The 16,458-nt window shown below is 54.6% G+C and overlaps 1 protein-coding gene across 1 annotated transcript in view; it reads right to left on the bottom strand.

Annotated features, from left to right (window-relative positions):
- LOC105710763 (serine/threonine-protein phosphatase 2A regulatory subunit B'' subunit beta-like) overlaps positions 1 to 13,425 on the bottom strand; it is a 48,649-nt gene extending 35,224 nt beyond the window's left edge. The window contains 1 exon segment of the mRNA XM_064372054.1: positions 13,126 to 13,425. Coding sequence (XP_064228124.1) covers positions 13,126 to 13,425 — 300 coding nt within the window.
- Positions 13,426 to 16,458: the final 3,033 nt, after the last annotated feature.

Below are 16,458 nucleotides of genomic sequence, written 5' to 3'. Positions count from 1 at the left end.
CAGGTCGGGGTCCTGGCGCAGCGAGCGCTCGCGGAGCCTCATGCCGTCGGCGCGCGGGGCTCTCCGCGGGCCGGGCCGGGCGCCGCGCTCTCGGGGCAGGGCCGGGCCGGGGCCAGCGGGGCGCTGCAGGCGGGGCCGGGGCTCAGCGCGCTCCATGCGTCGCCCGCCAGGCGCTCTGGGCCCCGGGCCGGCGCCGCGCGCATTCCTCAGGCCGCGGAGGGCGCATGGCGCCGGGGGTGGGGGCGGCCGCCCCTCCCGACCCGAGACTGTGCGGACCCGGCGCTGCCCCCGGTCCTCGGCCTCCGCTCCCCGCACGGGCTCGGCTCCCTCCGGTCCCCTCTGCGCCGCTCGCCGCACTCCGCCGCCCGTCCGCGCACAGGGCGCTATGTGCACCGCGCGGGCCGTCACGTGGCTCGCCAGGCGCGCGCATCAACAGGTCTCCGAGGGGAGAGCCTGGGGGCGGGCGGCCCCGAGAAGTGAGCCCCGCCACGACAGCAGCAGAGCCGGCTGCAGGCTCGGCCCCTCCAGGACCCCGGGCACGCCAGGTGCGGCTGCGCCTCCGCAAACACAGGCTGAAGCAGGCCCGGCAGCCAGGCGCGCCTGCATCCCCGCCCCTCCCCACACTTGCAGAGTTTCTGGCACACAGCTAAGCGGCGTGGGCATCTAGGGTCTCAGTCTCACCTTCCGTCCCACTGCTCACGGGGACCGCGGCGGGGAAGCGGGACTGGCAGCTTTTGAACTGAGCTGGCATCAGGGGCCCGGCACGCTTATCCCACCGGGACGCAGGACACCTTCGGCCGAAGGTCAGACCCTGCGCACAGCCCTGCCAGGCGGGACGCTGTCAGCAGAAGGCCTCCCAGCTCCCCGATCAGGAAGGGCCTGCGTGACGACGTGCGTTTGCTACAGTCAGTGAACCCTGGACGGGTCACTATCGCCCCGGGTCAACGGCGTGCACTGTGGGCGCCGTCCCGCTGCCGCAGGCTCTGTGGGTCTGGAAAAGCGCATGATGACACGGATCTCCCACCGTGGGGTCACACGGAGTAGTTTCCGTGCCCCGAGAAACGCGTGTGCCACAGAGGCCCCCGTCCCTCCGTCCCTCCCTCCCTCCTCACCCCAGCACCCGCGATCTGTTTCCTGGTGTTCCTTTTTCCGGGTATCCTAGACTTGGAACCACGCAGCGTGCACACAGACGGGCCTATTCTTCTAAAACCTTCCTCACGGCCTCTCACGCCCAGCACAGCGCCCACCCCGACGCCCCTTCCAGTTCTCCTGAGGGGTACGCCTGTCCACTTCCTTGTCCAGCTGCCTCCCTTCCCAGCCGCGCCCGGATCCTTCCATCCTTCTCATTTCCTCCTTGTCCTTCAGGATTCCGAAGCCAGCCTCTGACCCTCTAGGTCTCCAAGCGGAAGCTTAAAGGCAGCAGTGGAGGAAATGTGGTCCCATCTCCGGGAGACGATTTAAACGAGTGCACCCAGTGACCCATGATATGCGCACAAACTCACAGGGCACGGGTGCCGCCCCTTGAATTCACACCAGCACCACGCGTGGGGTTCAGACCAGTACCACACGTCAGACCAGAACCACACGCTCCGTTCAGACCAGAACCACAGGCTCAGCTCAGACCAGAACCACAGGCTCCGTTCAGACCAGAACCACAGGCTCAGCTCAGACCAGAACCACGCACCCCATCCTGCTATGCTGGCTGACAACCAACCTCTCCTGCTACACTGGATGACACGCGCTCCATCCAGCCACACTGGGTGACACGTGACCTCTCCTGCCACGCCGGGTGACACACACCCCTGTGGACTCTACTGCCATGATTCCTCTTTCCGTACAAGACTTTTGGAACACGGCCTGAAAATCCTGAAGTGCACGCATACAGAGACATGTCAAGCCTCTCATCTGCAGTCCTCAAAGCACCTCCAGATGCAGCCCCACTGCGTCCCTGCAGCTCCCACGGCCTGCCCCGATGCAGAACCCGCACCCGATTCCCGATGCAGCCACAGGGCCGGCTACACGGGAGGGGGAGGCACAGGGCCATCCACACCCATCGGGGTGGGGACAGCACCGTGTGCTCTCAACAGGGCCACCACGGGGGAGTCTATACACTACCATGTACAGGGACACGGCCGTCCACGGTTGACGGGGCCGCCACGGGGCTGTGTGTTCACTACCGTGTACACAGATGGGGCCGTGCACACTCAACAGGGCTGTCACAGAGCTGTTTCTGCACCACAGGCAGCGTGGAATCCGTGAGGCCTGTTTTCAGCGTGTTTCCCCAACACCCCTACACGGATGAGACTACATTCCCCCCTGGGCTGATGAAGGCCCTCACGGCACCCGAACCTCCACTCTCCTCTCATGGGGACACCATCCACCATTAGCCTGTAAACCTCCTCAAATGCCCAGAAGACCTTTACGGAAAACGTTCACAAACATCTCTTCCCTTTTCATTCTCACTAAACACACATCTGTTCAGACCATTTGTTTTAGGATAAAGATGTGTGTTCAATGAGCACGCCTAAGTCCTTCTGTGAGGTCCTAGGTCTGAAAGGCTCACGATGGCGACCTGGCCTTTGTGAGGACGTGTTTTCTGAGCATCCAAAGCTAAAAGCATAGCTCGTAACAGGCAAAGCCACGAGACGGGAAGACGGCCCAGAATTCCCGTCCTCACCCCGCGGGCGCCGTGTGCAGAGCGTGGCGGCTTCCTCCCTGTTTCGCAGGCCCTAACAGGACGGGCTGCAGTGGATTCGAAACCCGTCCGCCTCGTCTCAGGAAACGGCACGGTTCTCTCTATCCACGGAAGGCCGGGGAGGGAGGGACGAGGCTTCTCAGAGTTTCCACGGTTGCAGAATCTCGAAGGTTACACACCTTCCTTCCTCCTCACGAGACCGCCATCGGTGCCGACTCTGAAAGCGCGAACAGATCGCCGTCACGCCGGCCGGAAGAGCGGAACGCAGACAGGCACGCGCCTGGCACGAGAGCTGCGGTCCCTGGGCAAGCTCAAGGCTCCCACAGGAAACCTTCAGAAAGCCTGAGCTCCCGCCCTGAGCGTTCTGGGTGCTTTTCTGTCCTGTAACGTGTTTGTTATGAGCTCTAATGAAACGTTAAGATAAGCACGGCTGTGTCTGTGTGTGCATGCACCTGTGTGTGTGCGCACCTATGTGTGTCTGTATCCACCGTGTGTGTGTATGCACCTGTGTGTATGCACCTACGTGTGTGTGCACCTGTGTGTATCCCGTGTGTATGTACCTGTGTGTATGTACCTATGTGTGTCTGTATCCACCCTGTGTGTGTATGCACCTGTGTGTGTGTTTATGCACCTGTGTGTATCCCGTATGTACCCGTGTGTGTATGCACCTGTGTGTGTCTGTATCCACCCTGTGTGTGTATGCACCTGTGTATCCCGTGTGTATGTACCTGTGTGTGTACGCACCTATGTGTGTGTATGCACCTGTGTGTATGTCCCGTGTGCGTATGTACCTGTGTGTATGCACCTATGTGTGTGTTTATGCACCTGTGTGTATCCCGTGTGTATGTACCCGTGTGTGTATGCACCTGTGTGTGTCTGTATCCACCCTGTGTGTGTATGCACCTGTGTGTATCCACCTATGTGTGTGTGTATGCACCTGTGCGTATCCTGTGTATGTACCTGTGTGTATACGCGCCTATGTGTGTATGTATCCACCTGTGTGTAAATGTATGTGTATGCACCTATGTGTATGTCCCGTGTGCGTATGTACCTGTGTGTATGCACCTATGTGTGTGTATCCATCTCTGTGTACCTGTATGTATCTGTATGCATCTATATGTGTGCCCCGTGTTTGTATGAACCTATGTGTGTGTGTATCCACCTGTGTGTATCCTGTGTGTATGTACCTGTGTTTGTACGCGCCTATGTGTGTGTCTGTATCCACTCTGGGTGCGTGTATGCACCTCTGTGTATCCACCTATATGTGTGTGTATGCACCTGTGTGTCTCCCGTGTGTATGTACCCGTGTGTGTACGCACCTATGTGTGTGTCTGTATCCACCCTGGGTGTGTGTATCCCGTGTGTATGTACCTGTGTGTACGCACCTACGTGTGTCTGTATCCACCTGTGTGTATGCACCTGTGTGTATCCCGTGTGTATGTACCTGTGTGTATGCACCTATGTGTGTGTGTATCCACCTGTGTGTATCCCGTGTGTATGTACCTGTGTGTGTACGCGCCTATGTGTGTGTCTGTATCCACCCTGGGTGTGTGTATGCACCTGTGTGTACGCACCTATTTGTGTCTGTATCCACCCTGTGTGTATCCACCTATGTGTGTGTGTATGCACCTGTGTGTATCCCGTGTGTATGTACCTGTCTGTATCCACCCTGGGTGTGTGTATACACCTGTGTGTATCCCGTGTGTATGTACCTGTGTGTGTACGCACCTATGTGTGTGTCTGTATCCACCCTGGGTGTGTGTATCCCGTGTGTATGTACCTGTGTGTACGCACCTACGTGTCTGTATCCACCTGTGTGTATGCACCTGTGTGTATCCCGTGTGTATGCACCTATGTGTGTGTGTATCCACCTGTGTGTATCCCGTGTGTATGTACCTGTGTGTGTACGCGCCTATGTGTGTGTCTGTATCCACCCTGGGTGGGTGTATGCACCTGTGTGTACGCACCTATTTGTGTCTGTATCCACCCTGTGTGTATCCACCTATGTGTGTGTGTATGCACCTGTGTGTATCCCGTGTGTATGTACCCGTGTGTGTACGCACCTATGTGTGTGTCTGTATCCACCCTGGGTGTGTGTATGCACCTGTGTATCCCGTGTGTATGTACCTGTCTGTATCCACCCTGGGTGTGTGTATGCACCTGTGTGTATCCCATGTGTATGTACCTGTGTGTGTACGCACCTATGTGTGTGTCTGTATCCACCCTGGGTGTGTGTATCCCGTGTGTATGTACCTGTGTGTGTACGTGCCTATGTGTGTGTCTGTATCCACCCTGGGTGCGTGTATGCACCTGTGTGTATCCCGTGTGTATGTACCTGTGTGTGTATGCACCTATGTGTGTGTCTGTATCCACCCTGTGTGTGTATGCACCTGTGTGTATCCACCTATGTGTGTGTGTATGCACCTGTGTGTATCCCGTGTGTATGTACCTGTGTGTATCCACCCTGGGTGTGTGTATCCACCTGTGTGTATCCCGTGTGTATGTACCTGTGTGTGTATGTGCCTATGTGTGTGTCTGTATCCACCCTGGGTGTGTGTATGCACCTGTGTGTTACGCACCTATGTGTGTCTGTATCCACCCTGTGTGTATGCACCTGTGTGTATCCACCTATGTGTGTGTGTATGCACCTGTGTGTATCCCGTGTGTATGTACCCGTGTGTGTACACACCTATGTGTGTGTCTGTATCCACCCTGTGTGTGAGTATGCACCTGTGTGTATCCAGCTATGTGTGTGTGTGTGCACCTGTGTGTATCCCGTGTGTATGTACCTGTGTGTGTATGCACCTATGTGTGTCTGTATCCACCCTGTGTGTGTGTATGCACCTGTGTGTATCCACCTATGTGTGTGTATGTACCTGTGTGTGTACGCACCTATGTGTGTGTCTGTATCCACCCTGGGTGAGTGTATGCACCTGTGTGTATCCCGTGTGTATGTACCTGTGTGTGTATGCACCTATGTGTGTGTCTGTATCCACCCTGTGTGTGTATGCACCTGTGTGTATCCACCTATGTGTGTGTGTATGCACCTGTGTGTGTACGCACCTATGTGTGTGTATCCACCTGTGTGTACCTGTATGTGTATGCACCTGTGTGTATGTCCTGTGTGCGTACCTGTGTGTGTATGCACCTATGTGTGTGTGTATCCACCTGTGTGTACCTGTATGTGTATGCATCTATGTGTGTGCCCCGTGTGTGTATGCACCTATGTGTGTGTATTCACCTATGTGAATGTGTGCACCTGTATCTAGTGTATGCAGCTGTGTGTATGCATCTGTGTGTGCCCGTGTGTGCACATACCTGTGTATGTACCTGTGTGTATGCACGTGGGTGATGCACCTGTGTGTGTATGCATGTGTGTGTGCCCATGTGTGAACACACCTGTGTATGTACCTGTGTGTATGCACGTGGGTGATGCACCTGTGTGTATCCACCTGTGTACCTGTATGTATGTGTATGCACCTGTGTGTGCATGCATCTGTGTGTGCCCATGTGTGAACACACCTGTGTATGTACCTGTGTGTATACACGTGGGTGATGCACCTATGTGTGAGTATCTACCTATGTGAGTATATGCCCCTGCATGTATGTGTGCATGCATCTGCTGGTGTCTATGTACCTATGTGTGCATGTGCACCTGTGTGTGTATGTACCTCTGTGTGTGCCTGTGTGTGTGCGTACACCTGTGTGTATCCACCTGTCTGCACCTGTGTGTGTATGCCCGTGTGCATGTGTACCTATGTGTGTGTATGCACCTATGTATGTGTATACACCTGTGTGTGTGTATCCACCTGTGTGTGTGCACCTGTGTGTGTATATGCATCATACACACAGACACACACACGTGTGTTTATCTCCAAATACCCCGTTCTAACGTTCTAGAATGCAGGCATGTGGTCTGATAAAAACCATGGGTTAATTGGAAAGCAAAACTACAAAGTAGCTTCCAAAAATTAAAGATCAACTAAATAAACGGATATAATGTTTTTTTTGAGATGGAGTCTGCTCCGTCACCCAGGCTGAAGTGCAGTGGCACGATCTCGGCTCACCGCAACCTCCGCCTCCCAGGTTAAAGTGATTCTCCCGCCTCAGCCTCCTGAGCAGCTGTGATTACAGGTGCCCACTATGACACCCGGCTAACTTTTGTATTTTTAGTAGAGACGAGGTTTCACCACGTTGGCCAGGCTGCTCTTGAACAAAACAGAAAAATAAATGCAACGTCCTCTGCTTGTGGACTGGAAAATACCGTTAAAGTATCGATTAACCCAAATTGATCCACAGATTCAAACCAACCCCAGTGGAAATTCCAACAGCCTTTTCTTGCTGGAAAGCAGTTTTAAAGAACAGACTCGGACTCACACTACCTGCTTTCAAAATGTGCTAAGAAGTTCAGTAATCTGCAAAGTGGCATAAACGTGATGGATAAACACACAGCAGTGGGAACGGAAATGAAATCGTCATCCCAGATGTACGCGCTCAACTGACTTTTTTTTTTTTTTTGAGACTGAGTTTCACACTGTCGCCCAGGCTGGAGTGCAGTGGTGCGATCTCAGCTCACTGCAACCTTCGCCTCCCGGGTTCAAGCAATTCTCCTGCCTCAGCCTCCTGAGTAGCTGAGATTACAAGCGCCCACCACCGCGCTCAGCTAATTTTTTGTATTTTTTTTAGTAGAGATGGGGTTTCACTGTGTTGGCCAGGCTGGTATCAAACTCCTGACCTCACAATCCACCCGCCTAGGCCTCCCAAACTGCTGGGATTACCGGCGTGAGTCAACTGATTTTCAACACCACGAATCTATGGGGGAAGAAAAAGCCTGGTGCTGGCGTAATGCAGATATCACCTCGTAGCATGCACAAAAAGTGACCTGAAATGGATCACAGGCCTAAACGCAGACCTAAAACCGCGAAGCTTTCTGAAGAGACATGGGAGAAAATCTTTGAAACCTTGGGCTGTGCAAACATTTTGTGATAAGACACAGAAAGTAAGAGTCATAAAAAACTGAAAAACTGGCCGGGCGCGGTGGCTCAAGCCTGTAATCCCAGCACTTTGTGAGGCCGAGGCGGGTGGATCACGAGGTCAAGAGATCGAGACCATCCTGGTCAACATGGTGAAACCCCGTCTCTACTAAAAATACAAAAAATTAGCTGGGCACGGTGGCGCGTGCCTATAATCCCAGCTACTCGGGAGGCTGAGGCAGGAGAATCGCCTGAACCCAGGAGGCCGAGGTTGCGGCGAGCCGAGATCGCGCCATTGCACTCCAGCCTGGGTAACAAGAGCGAAACTCAGTCTCAAAAAAAAAAAAAAAAAAAAAAAAAAACTGAAAAACTAAACACGTTTGCTCCTGGAAAGACACTGTGAGGTCACGGTGGGAGGATCTATTGAGCCCAGGAGTTTAAGACCAGCCTCGGGAACATAGCCAGACCCCATCTCAACAAAAATTATAAAATTAGCCAGACGTGGTGGCACACACCTGTGGTCCCAGTTTTCAGGAGGGTGAGGTGAAGGTGGCAGTGAGCTACTGATCACACCACCGCGCGCTGAGTTCCAGAGAGGACGGAACACACCATGCCGTATATATAATCTTTTGACATGCACCCAGGTTGCCTTGTTTGCACAAACCTGACCTTCGGTCAATATTCCCAGGCCTAGGAGAACTCGTGCAGGGTCACAAGATTCAAGCGTCTACGTTAGTGTCTGCCTTTCCGTCATTCGGCACGTCTAATGATGAAATGGCAGCTCCTCAGCGACCCCAGTGAGAAAGAATGCCATGGAGGGGAACCATTGTGATGAGTGCACGCTTGCTGAGTCCCGGCTCTCCTCCCACTTACGATTTCCTCCGTCAATGAGGGATTCCGGCAAGACGACCACCCAAGGAGCCCACCTCAGACTGCCCCCAGCCTCTCACTCAGATCTAATTATCGGAGATTTACTACCAGATAAAACAGGAATAAAACTCCCAGATTCATTATCCAAGCCGAGCAGAAGACACTGCCCAGAGGTAAGTGACAAAAACCAACCTAGACAACTGGAAACTCTGAGACCAGCTCGGGACTATAACTCTGCAGATTAAAAGTAAAATCCGAAGCCCCCAAACCGAGCAAACAGACCCCGCATTCTTGATTCCTGGCCAAGAGAAATCTTTTTGGTTTTTTTTTTTTTTTTTTTTGAGACAGAGTGTTACTCTGTTGCCCAGGCTGGAGTGCAGTGGTGCGATCTCAGCTCACTGCAACCCCCGCCTCCCGGGTTCAAACAGTTCTGCCTCAGCCTCCTCAGTAGCTGGGATTACAGGCACCTGTCATCACGCCTGGCTAATTTTTGTATTTTTAGTAGAGATGGGGTTTCATCATGATGGCCAGGCTGGTCTCAAACTCATAATCTCAAGTGATTCGCCCGCCTCGGCTTCCCAAAGTGCTGGGATAACAGACGTCAGCCACCGTGCCTGGCCCGAAGAGAAATCTTAAAAACTAAGTTCCCAGACTTGACTAGATGGGAATGTGGACACACTTCAGGATACCCCTTCCTGCTTTGCTGGTTTAGACACAAGTGATCAGCAGAGAGGTTAACAGCAACACCATAAGACAGACCAGGCTCTGTGATGACGAGACACCAAATCACGAACGAGACACGGGGCCGTGCTGGGCGAGGGTGAAGCCACAGGCTGCTTACGCTGAGAGAATTCACTGCGTTCTAACTGCCAAAGTGCGTCTTTTTCTCCAGCAGCTAAACGTCCCTCCAGGTTCTTTGCTAGAGACAAAGGTTTCTTTGCAGAGACCTTCGCTGCAGACACGCTCTCTCTCTCTCTCATACATATATACATTGAGACAGAGTCTCTCTCTGTCGCCAACGTGGAGTGCTATGGCGCGATCTCAGCTCGCCGCGACCTCCGCCTCCTGGGTTCAAGCAACTCTCCTGCCTCAGCCTCCCGAGTAGCTTGGACTACGGGCGCCCACCACCACACCCGGCTAATTTTTGTATTTTTAGTAGAGATGGGGTTTCTCCATGCTGGCCAGACTGGTCTCTATCTCAACTCGTGAGCTGCCCGTCTCAGTCTCCCAAAGTTTTGGGATTACAGGCGTGAGCTACCGCGCTCTGCTTTTTTTTTTTTTGAGAGAGGGTCTCACTCTGTCACCCACGCTAGAGTGCAGTGGTGCGATCTCAGCTCACTGCAACCTCCGCCTCCTGGGTTCAAGCAATTCTCCTGCCTCAGCCTCCCAAGTAGCTGGGATTACAGGCACCCACCACCACGCCCGGGTAATTTGTGTATTTTTAGCAGAGAAGGGGTTTTGCCATGTTGCCTAGGCTGGTCTCGAATCCTTGAGTCAAGTGACCAGCCTGCCTCGGCCTTCCAAAGTGCTGGGATTATAGGAATGAGCCACCAAGCCCGTCCAAGACAGACAATATTAAAACAGCTACAGTTCCCTGCCAGACCCTAACAGACCCCTCTGTTCCACCAGCCATAACCACAGCTTTAACCAGAAAAGACCGACAGACATGGCTGCTCACGCCTGTAACCCCAGCAATTTGGAAGGCTGAGGCGGGTGGATCACCTGAGGTCAGGGGTTTGAGACCAGCCTGGCCAACGTGTTGAAACCCCATCTCTTCTAAAAATACAAGAACTACCCGGGCGTGCTGGGGTATGCCTGTAATCCCAGCTATTCCGGAAGCTGAGGCATGAGAATTGCTTGAACCCGGGAGGCGGCGGTTGCGGTGAGCCGAGATTATGCCACCGCACTCCAGCCTGGGCAACAGAGCGAGACTGTCTCAGAAAAAAACAAAAAACAAAAAAAACACACTGATTCCAATCATTTTCTCTTTATAAGTAACCACCATGCACTGGTTCTGGCAAAACTATAATGCATTTAAATGTGAACTCTCCGGTCCAAGGTGAACATGGGGGTAGGTAACATGAACGTTTGTTCGATAACTACAGGTCAAGACACCCTTGCTGAATATCCAAAGCTTTTCCTATAACTTGCTGAATACGTACAGCTGGCCAACCCACTCAGCGTAAATTCCTGTCTCACCTTTTCTTCCCTCCAAATGCTGGCTCTTAGTTTTTGCTGGTTTTTTTTTTTTTTTCCGAGAGGGAGTCTCACTCTGTTGCCCAGGCTGGAGTGCGGCCTCCGCCTCCCAGGTTCCAGTGATTCTCCTGCCTCAGCCTCCCGGGTAGCTGAGATTACAGGCGCCTTAGCTCGAGGCTGTGCTTCTCACCTGCAGTGAATAATCACCTTCTAAAAAATATGTGGCGTTTCTTCTAAGAAATACGGTAGTATAGGCTGGGCACAGAGGCTCACACCTATAATCCCAGCACTTTGGGAGGTCGAGGCGGGCAGATGACGCGGTCAGCAGATTGGGAACATTGTGGCCAACATGGTGAGATCCCAGTCTCTACTAAAATAGAAAAAATTAGCCGGGCGTGGTGGCGCGAGCCTGTAGTCCCAGCTACTCAGGACGCTGAGGCAGGGGAGTCACTTGAACCCGGGAGACGGAGGTTGTGGTGAGCGGAGATGACGCCACTGCACTTCAGCCTGGCAACAAGAGCAAGACTCCGTCTCAAAAAAAAAAAGACATACAGTGGTATTTTGGGTAACATGGCAAGACCTCATCTCTGAAAAAAAAATTAGCCTGGCGTGATGGTGCATGCCTATAATCCCAGCTACTGGGGAGGCTGAGGGCAGGCAGTCGAGCTGTGGTTGGACCACTGCACTCCACACTAGGAGACAGAGCCAGACCCTGTCTCCAAAAAAATAAATAAAATAAAATTAAAAAGGGGCCGGGCACAGCCGCTCATGTCTGTAATCCCAGGACTTTGGGAGGCCGAGGTGGGCAGATCACGTGAGGTCAGGAGTTGGAGACCAGCCTGGCTAACATGGTGAATCCCCGTTTCTACTAAAAATAAAGCAATTACCCGGGCATGGTGGCTCGTGCCTGTAACGCATCCCAGCTACTCGGGAGGCTGAGGCAGGAGAATCGCTTGAACCTGGGAGGCGGAGTTGCAGTGAGCTGAGATTGGACCACTGCACTCCAGCCTGGGAGACAGAGCAAGACCCTGTCTCCAAAAAATAAATAAAATTAAATTAAAAAGGGGCCGGGCACAGCCGCTCATGTCTGTAATCCCAGGACTTTGGGAGGCCGAGGTGGGCAGATCACGTGAGGTCAGGAGTTGGAGACCAGCCTGGCTAACATGGTGAATCCCCGTTTCTACTAAAAATAAAGCAATTACCCGGGCATGGTGGCTCGTGCCTGTAATGCATCCCAGCTACTCGGGAGGCTGAGGCAGGAGAATCCCTTGAACCTGGGAGGCGGAGTTGCAGTGAGCTGAGATTGGACCACTGCACTCCAGCCTGGGAGACAGAGCAAGACCCTGTCTCCAAAAAAATAAATAAAATAAAATTAAAAAGGGGCGAGGCACAGCCGCTCATGTCTGTAATCCCAGGACTTTGGGAGGCCGAGGTGGGCAGATCACGTGAGGTCAGGAGTTGGAGACCAGCCTGGCTAACATGGTGAATCCCCGTTTCTACTAAAAATAAAGCAATTACCCGGGCATGGTGGCTCGTGCCTGTAACGCATCCCAGCTACTCGGGAGGCTGAGGCAGGAGAATCCCTTGAACCTGGGAGGCGGAGTTGCAGTGAGCTGAGATTGGACCACTGCACTCCAGCCTGGGAGACAGAGCAAGACCCTGTCTCCAAAAAATAAATAAAATTAAATTAAAAAGGGGCCGGGCACAGCCGCTCATGTCTGTAATCCCAGGACTTTGGGAGGCCGAGGTGGGCAGATCACGTGAGGTCAGGAGTTGGAGACCAGCCTGGCTAACATGGTGAATCCCCGTTTCTACTAAAAATACAAAAATTAGCTGGGCGTGGTGGCGGGCCTTTAATCCCAGCTACTCAGGAGGCTGAGGCAGGAGAATCACTTGAACCTGGGAGGCGGAGTTGCAGTGAGCTGAGATTGGACCACTGCACTCCAGCCTGGGAGACAGAGCAAGACCCTGTCTCCAAAAAAATAAATAAAATAAAATTAAAAAGGGGCCGGGCACAGCCGCTCATGTCTGTAATCCCAGGACTTTGGGAGGCCGAGGTGGGCAGATCACGTGAGGTCAGGAGTTCGAGACCAGCCTGGCTAACATGGTGAATCCCCGTTTCTACTAAAAATAAACGAGATTGCACCAGTGCACTCCAGGCTGGGCCACAGAGCGAGACTCCGTCTCACAAAAATAAAACAAAACAAAGCAAGCAAGCTACACTTCCCACGTTTATAAATTGTGTCACAATGACGGGATGTTCACCACGCGGTCATTTGCCTGTGTGTTGGGGGGGTGTGGAGAGACTGAATATGAAACCGTTTTGGGGGTGTGGCGCTCTCCCGCCAGCCTCCACCTGCGCGGGTGTTAGCAGAAGGAAGACGGACTTACTGTCCTCGTGCCTGCGGATCTACGGGTGCCTCGAGCGCGGGGCGCGTTCCTGGGGCTGCAGGCGGCGCCCAGGGGCAGCGCGGGGCCCGGGCCGGGGGTCCCCGGGGGGTCGAGCGCGCCGGGCCTGGGGGCTCCTGGAGGCTCCGCGTCCCCCGCGGCCGGGTGCTCCCGCCCGGGCGCCTTGATCCGGCGCAGACAGTCCTGCAGCATTCGCTGCGTGCCGGCCTCGCTGAGCCAGCACAGGAACAGCTCGTCCACCTTCATCTTCAGCACCGGCTGCAGGACCTTCCCGGGCGGCATGGCGGGGGCTGGGCCCGGGGCGTCCCCGAACGCCCGCGCCCCCCCCTCCCCCGGGGGCTTCGGTCCCGCCCGGACGGACCTCGGCGATGCGGGGAACAGAACCCACGCCTCGGCAACGGCGCGGACTCGCGGGGCGCGGGGACCCTGGAGGGGGGCGCGGGGACCGTGGAGGGGGGCGCGGTCCTGTCCGCGCTGCTCAAGGCGGCTTCAAAACGGGCGCGCCGGACGCGCTCCCAAACATGGGCGCCCGCGTTACGTCACTGCGTCGCGTCATCGCGACGACGTCATCACGAGGCGACGCCGCCGCTGGCCAGCCGCGGCCCTCGGAGCTTTTGCGGGAGGCTCTGCTAGGGGGCCGAGCGGCTGCGGCGAGAATAGGGGAGACGGTGTGGCGGCCATCCAGCCAGAGATCCTTCGGCGGTTAGGATTTTTCGAGGCGCAGCCCATGGCGGCGAGGCGCCCTTAGAGCTGCGGGGATGTGAGCATGCGCAGTGCCTGTGCCACAGGGAGGGGAGGGGAGCCATGATCATGGAGCATGCGCCTTGCGTGCCGGTGGAGACGAGGCGTTCGGGAGGCCGGTGCGGTGAGCATGCGCAGTGCCTGCCTGCCACACGGAGGGGAGGGGAGCCCTGGGCATGGAGCATGCGCGTTGCGTGCCGGTGGAGACGAGGCGTTCGGGAGGCCGGTGCGGTGAGCATGCGCAGTGCCTGCCCGCGGGGCGCGAGCCGGACGCTGGGAGGTGTGTGAGCGAGCGGGACTGGGGGATGGGAGTGCGCCTGCGCAGTGGGAGGTACCGGGGACGAGAGGGTTGCAGCGTGCGCGCCCCCGAGCACGGGAGCGAGCGTGCGTACTGCGGGAGCGCGCGAGGCGAAGACAGTCTTCAGGCCAGTCGCGGCGGCTCAGGCCGAAGTGGCGCATCACCTGAGGTCAGGAGTTCGAGACCAGCCTGACCAACATGGAGAAACTCCGTCTCTACTAAGGGAAAAAAAAAAAACAACATATATATATATATAAAAGCTCCTTTTACGTTAGTTTTCTTTATCAAACAGTCAAGACAGATCAGAGGGGTTTGACACCTTTAAACGCTGGTGTTACCGGATGAACATGAACTGCTTTGAAAATTGCAAAAATCGTCCATGTCCAGGGAGGTGACGTTAGTTATTTAAGTGACTTTTCTCAATGCATATTTCCCGTTCCTGCTTTTAACAGTATCCATAAAGACGCCGCATCGTGATTTTTTAATCAAAATTGGGTTTCACCTCGTTTTGCATCCTGTTAGAGAGTAATTTCAAGGTCTTTTGTGAGCCAGGTTCTGCTACTTCTGAGCTGTATAGATCGAGCTAGACTCCATAAATAACTGGTTTTTATTTTCAGTTTTTTTGAGACGGAGCCTCGCTCTGTTACCCAGGCTGGAGTGCAATGGTGAGACGTTGGTTCACTGCAACCTCCGGCCCCCCAGGTTCAAGGGATCCTCCTGCCTCAGCCTCCCAGGTAGCCGGGATTACAGGCATGCGCCACCATGCTGGGCTAATTTTTGTATGTTTGGTAGATTCGGGGGTTTCACCATGTTTGCCAGGGTGTTCTTGAACTCGTGACCTCAAGTAATCCGCCCGCCTCGGCCTCCCAAAGTGCTGGGATTACAGGCGTGAGCTGCTGCGCCCGGCCTAAATGACTCTTTTTGTTTGTTTGAGACAGGGTCTTGCTGTGTCACCCAGGCTGCGATCATAGCTCATTGTAGCCCCGACCTCCTGGCTCAAGCGATCCTCCTACCTCAGCCTCCCAAGCAGCTGGGACAACAGGCACTTGCCACCACGCCTGGCTAATTTTAAATTTTATTCTTTATACAGACAGAGCCTTGCTGTGTTGCCCAAGCTGGTCTCAAACTCCTGGTCTCAAGCAATCTTCCTGCCTCTGCTTTTTCCTCTGCCTCCAAAAGTGCTGGGATTTCAGGCATGAGCCACCGCTCCCGGTTTAAAGAACTCATAAACCACGATTCTGTGCTGCGTACATAATGATTTTAAACTCAGTTTGTGTTTCAGGATTGCATGTAAAAATCCGAGTATACGGTCAGGCGTAGTGGCTCACGCTTGTAATTCCAGCACTTTGGGAGGCCGAGGCGGGTGGATCACTTTAGGTCAGGAGTTCGAGACCAGCCTGGCCAACACGGCAAAACTCCGTCTCTACTAAAAATACAAAAATTAGCCAGGCATGGTGGCGGGTGCCTGTAATCCTAGTTACGCAGGAGACTGAGGCAGGAGAATCGCTTGAACCCGGGAGGCGGGGGTTGCAGTGAGCCGAGATCACGCCACTGCCCTCCAGCCTGGGCGACAGAGCGAGACTCTAAAAAAAAAATGCAAGTCTACTTGGTCACGAGAGCGCTGTCACGCAGGAATTCCGTGAAGTTGTGATTTGTGGAGGCAACTGAGGTCTATTAATGCGGACCTCTGTCTGGGTGTAGGACACACTCACATCTTTTCAAAGAACAGACGTGCTTTTCATTCCGGCTGCTTCCACGAGCTGTAACTCACCGTTTGATGCGTCTGTGTGGTATCGCAGGGAAAGGGCTCCTTGGAACCTCTGCACAAGGGGGCTTTATCTGCCAGGGTACTGGGGCGCAGGGGGTGAGGCTCCGGGCCATGAGGACAGACAGTAACTCAGGGCAGAAACAGAATGTGCCTTCAGGGTCTGCCGTGGGAGAACAGAGAGGCACTTTTGGGGCGTGAGGCTGGCAGGGCCTGAGGTGTGCACGGCTTGCTGGGATGGTGCCAGCCGCACTCATCCTAACTGGTGTATAGCACGCTGGACGCCCTGCCCGTTTGGGTCTGCCCATCTTGTAGGGGGATGGTGGGTTGCTGCTGGAACTTTACTGGGGAGAAAAAGGAGAGGGCAGGCCGGGCGCAGTGGCTCACGCCTGGACCTCCAGCACTTTGGGAGGCCGAGGCAGGTGGATCATGAGGTCAAGAGATGGAGACCAGCCTGGCCAACATGGTGAAACCCCGTCTCTACTGAAAATTCCAAAATTAGCCGGGCGTG

This window comes from Aotus nancymaae, unplaced genomic scaffold, assembly GCF_030222135.1.
Source record: "Aotus nancymaae isolate 86718 unplaced genomic scaffold, 86718_ANA_hifiasm-v0.15.2.pri h1tg000268l, whole genome shotgun sequence".
NCBI lineage: Eukaryota > Metazoa > Chordata > Mammalia > Primates > Aotidae > Aotus > Aotus nancymaae.
The sequence above is the reverse complement of the archived record's forward strand: the minus strand, read 5'-3'. Positions and strand labels throughout refer to the sequence as shown.